The following is an 8,908-nucleotide window of genomic DNA, read 5'->3' on the forward strand; positions in this document are numbered from 1 at the left end:
AGGGTGGAGAAAAATTCAGTAACCGCCACACTGGATTCACTTACATAAGAAGAAAGAATCCTCAGTGCCTCTCACATATGAAAGAGTCCAAAGGCAAGATGTCTATGTGACCCAAGGAGCCATCCAAGGCAAATGATGGTGAAAGAAGTACAAAGCAAGTCCAGAACAGGGACATTTTACAGTGAGCTGGGTCTTACATCTCTATAGTGTTTGACTCTAATATTCAGAGTGCATTTTTCAAAGAATCAAATCACAGAAAAAAAAGACCTCTGCTTCTGGGAGTCAAAAGATAGTAATATTCATGAGTATAAGAATGCAAAATCAAGGCTTGTCCATGAAACAATGTCTACAATAAAGAGGGGTGGGAGGAGAAGAGAAGGAAGTTACAAGTCCATCCTGGCCCAGCACAACCCAGCTCGAGGAAAGTAGGATTCAAGAAAACCGAAAGAAAAACTGGGAACTGGGACCTCCTCATTCCTTACAGGGTACACTCAAGGAATTTCACCCTACTCTTAAGTTATGATAAAACTCTTTAGGACTGAGGTTGTGGCTCAGTGGTAGAGTGCTCACCTGGCACATGTGAGGCACTGGGTTTGATCCTCAGCACCACATAAAAATAAATGAATAAAAGCAAGGTATTGCGTGACTGTACAAAAAGAAAAAAAGGAGAGAGAATGTTTTTAATCCTTTTCTTTCATCCTTGGAAGCTGCAGTAAGTTCAGTAATCAGATCAACTTCTAATGGTTCCAGAACAACTAGAATTTTTCAAACCAGATGTCTCTTTCTTGTATTCCCAGGGACATTAACTGTACATTAATATATAATTATGTGCATACTATTACCTATTATTATGTGAAATGTAACATAAAACATATAAATAACTTTTTAGGAATATTAAGAAGGAACACTGAGATGATCTTTCTAACATGAGCAACTGGGGGAGGTGACCCTCTCTTATCCCTCTTGCAGGATTTCACCTCCCCAGAGCTCAGCCATTTAGGTTCAATGATAAGTCTCCTGTCACTTTCTCCACCCAATCAACTCTCTTGTCAGTTTCTCCACCCAATCCCACCTTCTGGTTGGAAATCTGACCTCCCTATTGGCTACCTCATATCTTTAAACTGCCTGTTTTGTGACATCATTCTCCCACCAAACCTACTGCCACCTGATAGAATCTTAGGGTTTCCATGGAGTTGTAAACAAATTTGGATCATCGCAAGTGACCAGTGACCAGTAACCAGTCATCAGTGACCAGTGGCCAGTGGCCACTGACCAGTGATCTCCACACTGGGAAACATGCATTCTCTAGCCTCAGTCACCCAGACATCCTCTGGGGTGGTCTCCTCATCCTTTGTATCTGCAATTGATGTCTCCTCTTCTCTGACAATGTCAGGTAGGGAAAGAAACTTTTTAAAGTTTTTCATTAGACTTTTTGCTGCCTCAATGTACTATAGGAGTCCAATTAGCTTAGAATAATATGGAAAAGGATGGAAGAAGAAATCTGGAGACCTAATTTGAGTTTTCACTGACATGTACTAGGTATGGGATGGATGATCATTTACTCCTCACAAAATCTGTTTCCTCATCTGAACCAGGAGGATAACAGACTGCTTGTGCACTGGTCCCTTTCTTTTCTAATATTGAGTCTTTTGTTAAAATATTTTTAGATGTTGATAGAGCTTTATTTTATTCATTTATTTATATTGGTGCTGAGAATTAAACTAGTGCCTCACACATACCAGGCAAGTGCTCTACCACTGAGCCACACCCCTCTAATATTGAGTCTTAAGGGGCATGCTTATAGAGAATGAAATCTGATCTGGGGAGTGTCTTTTTTTCAACAGAAAGAGAGAAAATTGAGGTGGAGAAGAAAACTCACACTGTATACCAAGCGGATTCATCTGGAACAGTGTCCCTCCACCAATACTTCCACTTCAGTATTTCAAATTTAGTGCTGTTCAAAAAGGGACAGTCATATATTTTGGAGTTTTCTGTTTAAACTAGGTGAAAAGAGAACTAGGGAGAAGGGAGAGAGGACAGGGCTGTGAGGATGTAGATATTCCAGGGCATGGAAATTTGGCCTGTTGAAGCACTGGGCAACAGGAATTTGGTGGGGGGAGAAAATATCAAAATAAGGGAGAAGAAAATGTGAGAATAAAAGAGATGAACAGCACAGACATGGTCTCAAAAAAAAAAAAAAGATTGTTGGGGTGGAATGTGTAACAGAAACAAAGATTTTAAATGGATGCAGAGAGTATACGGGGAAATCTTCCCACCACTGGACAGTTGAGGCTAGTTGAGAGGATGTCTAGATTAATGGACTAGCAAGGAAACTAAGGGTAGAATTACGGTATCACTGAGGAAAGCAGTTTCTCAGAAAACTCACATTGGGTTGTTTGGAGTTTTTCTATGGCCTCTTTGAACACAGATGACCTAGACAGTTTGAACATGAACATTTTTTAAGTATGTTTTAGAAATGATTCTTCCTCTAAACATGCTAATGAAAGTGGTACAGACATGCCTGAGGAAACAGCAGTTTTCCATGTCCTATTTTACTCTGTTTTTTAAACTACATGAATTTTTAAAAAATGATGTGCCCTAACCTGCATCAGAAGGACACATTCCTGTGGTGATAGGTAGTTTTCAAGCAGAAGCTGTTGTTCATCTGTACAATAGTTTTATTTCTTCAAGAGAGTATATACAAATATTCATTAACCTTTTTTTAAACCTAAGAATCAAAAGAAAGACATATGTAAGAATGAAATTCAAGCTCCATATCTCTAATTTCACATTTATCTAAAGTACTTTTTGGTTTTTCTACATTTCAAAGAATTGTTTTTGAGTGCGGGTATAGATCAGAGTGCATGCTTAGCACGTGGGAAGCCCTGAGTTTGGATTTTCTGTTCTAGAAATAGAACATCATAGAAATTTGTTTTAATTGTATGAGTATATTCTGGTGGAAATAATTTTTTCAGAATTTAGGGACAACATTTTCTTGTTAAAGATAATTATAAACTAGATTTTGATGATAAATATAACTTTAATAATCACTTATATTATTATTCTGCTTTTTTATAACAAATGTTTATCATAAAATGTTTTATATTAATTGAAATATCTACATAGTGGGATTAATATCTTTTACATGGAATGGGTAATATTTAGAAGAAGATGAACAACCAGAGATGAAATTACATTTCTTGTTTCATTATCTACTTTGTAGAAAATTCCTTCCCCCCTTCTTTCCTTCCTTCCTTCCTTCCTTCCTTCCTTCCTTCCTTCATTTTTCTTCTTTCCTTCCTTCCTTTTTCTTCCCTAGTACTGGGGACTGAACACAGGGTTTCATACATGCTAGGCAAGCATACTTCCACAAGCTATATCCCCAGCACATCTTGTTTTCTCTCTGAGACAGGATCTTGCTAAATTGCGCACACTGTCTTTGAATTCTTGGCCTCTACAATCCCAATGCCTCAGCATCCAGAGTGCTGGAACCACAGGTCCAACCCACCATGACTAGCCTCAGAGTGCTATTTTGCTTCAGTTAGTGCATATGGCGGGGAAGAACAGGGATGGTTTAGGTTTCATTTGTTTGTAAACCAGGGATTGAACCTAGGGACACATTACCTTTAACCTACATCCTGAGCCCTTTTTCAATTTTATTTTGATGAGTATCACTAAATTGCCAAGACTGTACTTGTGATCATCCTGCCCCTGCCTTCTGAGAATCTGAGATTGCAGGTGTGTGCCACTGCAACCGGTTTAAAAACATTTTTCTTGAAACATTTATATACACACATTGTGGATACCTAAATGTTTACAGTTACTTAAATTGGCTGCTTATTACACAATTTTTATTGATACAGCTTCTCTGTCTATAGATACTGGTTAGAAATTCATTCAAAACTACCTTTTCTTTTGGGCAGTGTTTTGATTAACGCTATTCACTACAATAAAGGAGAAACATTGACTCTCATTATATTGTATACATGATAATGGAACTTCATTTCTTAGTAAATTTGCTATGCTATGACACTTGCTACATATCCCAATTTTCATTAGTATCTAGATATTCTTTGTAGTTCTGTGCTTTTTTTCACTTTTTCTATCTTTCCAGAACTTAATACATCTTAGTCTATATAAATCTTATGTAATATGTAACTTTTATTCATGGATGAATTATGACTGTTAGTGTTATTGACAACACTTTAAAGATAACTAACCTGAAGCTCAAAAAGTTTAAATAAATTTTTTTGTACATGAAGCATTTCTAGAGAAACCTACTCTGAGTTAGTCATGTTGATGTTGGATGAGATCAGACTTGAATATCAAAAACAATGGCCATGTAAATTACCATCTGGATGATACAAGTAAACTCCAGAAATTGGCACGCGACCTGCACAAACAAAATGAGATGCTGAAGAAACAGTGGTGATATCAGTACTGTTTTCTTTGAACAGAGGAAAAAACAAAATCGTGTATCTCCTGATTTCTGGTATTTGTCTACAGCAGAGAGTTCTGCCAAGGGAGTAAGTTTCTATAAATAGGTGTTGATATTGAACAAGTCAATAATACTTTTCTGACCCTGGGTTTACTCACTTGCAAACTGATAATGTTAGACATTCTCTAACTTCTAAATGCTTCTGTTGAAAGGCATTTTCATGGGCCAGAATTAGTGGAGGCTCAAGGGAAAGCTAGGTCAGGGAGAAGGAAGTGTGTAGGGAACAATGTGTGGTTCAGACCACTGGGGTCTTCAGTAACCAATTGGAGAGAAACAGCACTTCAACGGCAGAGTACCAAACTGCTCCAACACTTGCAGCCATGCTAAATGGTTTGATTTGGGTAATCTCAATGATTATTGGTTTTAGAGGCTTCCTGACTGCCACAACAATAAGATAATACTGTTTCTCAAGTATCATAACAATCTGTCATACTCAGCAATATTTACATTATCCTCTTATTCCTACAGAACATTTCCAGAATTCTTCTATATTTGGAACTGCAAGTTCTCTGCCTCTCTCTCTTCCTGTGGTGAGCAATGCAGCTTCCCTAACAGGAAGTGCATGTAACTTCTCCAGAGTCTCTGCTCCAGCTGTCAGTTCAGCATGGCTACTGCCTTCAAACTCGGGCACCTCCTTCCAGCCACTCATGGGCAGTGCCTACCTTTATCAACATTCTAGCACAGCCATGTTGTCTGGGGTAACTAGCCAACACCAGATCCCCATGACACCTGCCTCCTATCCAAGTATTTTTGAGTGGGATATCACGGGAGGTACTGAAAATAAGTCATCTTCACTGGGGGACTTTACTCTGACTGTCATTGATCAGGACACAGCAGCTCCTTCCATGTCTATGACAGCCCAATATGATACACCTTCAGATGCCAATGCCATGGTCCCCGAGTATCCATCACTGACGGCCAGGCTTGTCCAGGTGACAGCATCTCAGATTCCAAATCAGGCACATACCCTGTCACTTCCCTACCAAGAAGGAAGCCAGGTCAACTACAATGATCAAAACACTCTGGGGCCTCTGCTTTCTGGAGAACTTGGCCCCTACCTGCAATCCTATGGCTCTGTGTCATATGCAGGGAGTAGGGCTGCTGTCCCTCAACCAGAAATGGTGATGGTGCTGAAGGAGGTTCAGCCAACAAATGTCCTACCACCAGTCTCTACCCCTGGAATCTACTACTCTGTGTCAACTCAACCTATTACAGAAACAAATTTTCAAGGTGAGTACAAAAAGTAGCATGGAGAAGGAATAAGATGAGCATTCAAAAGGAGGGTCATATAGGCAGCTGGGAGCTGTGGGTCTACAGATATATAGAATTTAAGTCCTGAGACTTTAACCCCTATTCTTATTCAACAGTTTGCATTTTCAGACTCTACAAGAAGAAAATGCAGGTTCTCCAATGGCCATTCACAATGCATTTAAGAGACCTCCATGAGCACACTGGAGGCGAATAATTTTCAATGTCTTGGTAGATCAGTCCCCCTACACCAACACATTATGAATCTATTTCCCTGATTTTGCTTTGCTCTCTAAGAAGATACTTCAAAACTGGCCATGGTAGTGACAGTTTAGTTTTCCTTCGTTAAATCCAGGATTTAAACTTTTTATTCAGAGATCCTGTGCAAAGCAGTCATCTCCAAATTGGTCTGTTGACAAATATTTTATGAGAAAGAGCTGCAACCTCTCCTAGTTTATGGTGTTCAGTGTTCATATACTCTTGGGAGAGTGGAGAAAATTCAGAGGATGCTACAAAAGAATGATAGGTTTCATGAAACATTTTTTGAGGGTTTCCCACATAAAAGGCAAGTGTGCTGCCACTGAGACATCCTGCCATGATGAGGCTGCAAGCCCAAATGTAGGACATCCAGTGATCATCTGTAAGAAGGGTCAGCACCTAGCTCCTATTGAAACCTGTCCATGGTCCTTAGGAAGAGCTACTAGAAATTATGTTGCTTTGCAGGGGGAGCATCCTACTTACCATCCTCCTTGATTCCTTTGCAGTGATGGAAACTTCCCTAGGAATGGAGGCTTCCGTGGGATTGCAACCACCAAGTCAAACATTTTGTCTGCCACAACCTCCAGAATTCCCCAACTCCTGCAGTAGAAGTATCCAAAATCTCCAAATACTGGAGAGTAACCCACCAACTGATCTTGGGGACATTTCCGTAATAACTCCAGGCCAGAGCTCTTCTAATTTCTTGGCATTGCCTCCAATTCAATGTCATGAACAAACAGAGAGTAACAGTTTGGATGAGATTAAAGCCATGCTTTCAAACCCTCTGGATGCCTACATGTTTGCAGTAGAAAACCAGGATCCTCCACTACTCCCTTTAGAAATCTCTGATATCCACCAGCTCCTGGCCTCCATTGGTCCTCTGGACCAAGAGGAGATGCCTCATTCTGAACATATCAATCTGGGAAAGAGTAGCCTGAGTCTTGAGGACCAAGGCACATTTGCAAATGGGACTGAATGTAGCAGTGGTTTTGCAGACCTCACTGAACTGGTGGAGGATATTCACCTTCCCGAGATTTTCAGTTCCTTCAAAGACCTTGACTATTCTGGAAGTCCTCAAATCATAAAACCCAGTGATACCAGAGACATCATGGTGAATCAGGAGCAGGTAAACTCAAGTGACATAAAGGGCCCTGCTGATCCAGGTATGAACAACAAACATAAAGCCTCAGAGCCTCCTGATGGAACTCCTAAGGCCAAAATGCAGCCAAAGCACCCACAGTGCCCATTAGAGGGAGACGTTTCTTGCAGCGATGCAGACAGTCTCAGGGCTCCTGTGAACACAGCCAAGCATTCTAACAGCAAAGCTAAGAAAGCTGCACCCAGCAGGAACAGCAAAGCTAAGGGTCATGGGCAGGAAAAGCCCAAAAGGAGCAGAGAAAACAGCTTCAAGAAAGCAGAAGACAGTAAGCAGGCAGGCAACAAGGTCAAGACAGAAGAGAAGCCAATGGTTCCTAAGGCAAAGCGCAAGAGAAATCTACCTGAGCTTAGCCAAGAGATCTTTAAAAAGCCTCGAAGTTATCTAGGCATGCACATGCTGGAGTCAGTGCAGGTTTTTCATGCACTGGGGAAGAAGAATGATAAGAATCCTGGGCTCTCTTCTTCCCGGGCCCTGGGAAACTCAAGCAGTAACAAAGATCCCTGTCCTTGTCCAGTTAGGAAACCCTGGCTGCAGGTTAAAGGTCCTGAGAAAACTCAAGTGAGAGCCCAGAAACCTGATATCAGTGCTGCCAAAGAGTGTCCATCTCCATCCCAGTATGAGCTTCCACCTCCTGGGAAGGTTAAATTGGTGCCTTTGCCTTTTCTGTCCCCAGAGAAACCTCAACCTCGACCTGTATATCGCAGGCCACAGTCTCTGGCCTCACGTAGACCCACTGTGGCTTACCCTGCCCAGCCTGCTTCTACCAGCTCAGCTCAACCCAGGGCAGTCAGCCAATCCCGACCAGCTCCTGCCAACACATCTTTGATGCGTCCTGCCAAGCCAGCTCAGCCAGCTGGATCCCACTCAATCCATTCAGGCTTCACCACTTCTACCCAGCCTAGTGTCCCTCAGTCTGCTGCCTCTAGGCCTGCACCCTACACAACATCATCTTGCACTTCTGTCCAGCGGGGCCCTGTTTCCAACCTTGTGAACAAGCTCCAGTCCCAACCGCCCAAGCCTCAAAACCGATATCTGCTCCAAGACTTTGCTTTACAACCAATTCCATGGAGGAAACCCAATGTTCCTGAGCCAGTAATGTCAACTCCCATCACAGAACAGCAGAGGCCAGAGCGGGAAGCCATGAAGAAGAAGGCTCAACAAGAGCGTGAGAATGCTGCCAAATACACTTCTTTGGGAAGAGTGCAGTTTTTCATTGAGAGGGAAAGAGAGATGGAAATTGCTCACTACTATGGCTATACAATATAAGAGTTGCTAAGACTGATGGTGCCATGTGGCTGCCAGTTAGTTTCCACATGTATATAGATAGATACAAATTTATTCTCATATGTTTTCAAATATAATTAAAACTCGATGAAGAAATGTAATAACGTTGATTAATACCAAAGTAATAAAGAGACCTTTTGGTACAGCTGAGAATTCATGGATAATGAAGAGGCCTTTTGGTATAGCTTGGGTAACAGTTAGTGTTCCACATATAAAACACAGATAAATAGATGGAAATTCATTCATTCATATATAGTTTCAAAATTTAATAAAATCAAATAAAGTAATGTAATGGAAATGATTCATAGAAAATAATAGAATTTTTGGTACTATTTGATACCAAATTGTTTTCTACATTTATATGTTTTGATAGGTACAAATTTATTGATATATTTTTAAAAGTTAATATAATTTAATAAAGAAATGTAATAGAATTGTTTAATAGTTAAGTAATAAAGAGG

The 8,908-nt window shown here is 40.6% G+C and overlaps 1 protein-coding gene across 1 annotated transcript; it reads left to right on the forward strand.

Annotated features, from left to right (window-relative positions):
- Nucleotides 1–1,296: 1,296 nt before the first annotated feature.
- LOC306644437 (uncharacterized protein C2orf78-like) lies at nt 1,297–8,429 on the forward strand (the record flags this gene model as incomplete). Its single annotated transcript, XM_079111427.1, has 3 exons — nt 1,297–1,393; nt 4,967–5,728; nt 6,511–8,429. 3 exons carry the CDS (start codon nt 1,297–1,299, stop codon nt 8,427–8,429), a joined length of 2,778 nt encoding a protein of 925 aa, XP_078967553.1.
- Between the last annotated feature and the right edge of the window lie 479 nt (nt 8,430–8,908).

The sequence above is a fragment of the Sciurus vulgaris genome (genome assembly GCF_902686455.1).
Source record: "Sciurus vulgaris genome assembly, chromosome: 14".
Taxonomy (NCBI): domain Eukaryota; kingdom Metazoa; phylum Chordata; class Mammalia; order Rodentia; family Sciuridae; genus Sciurus; species Sciurus vulgaris.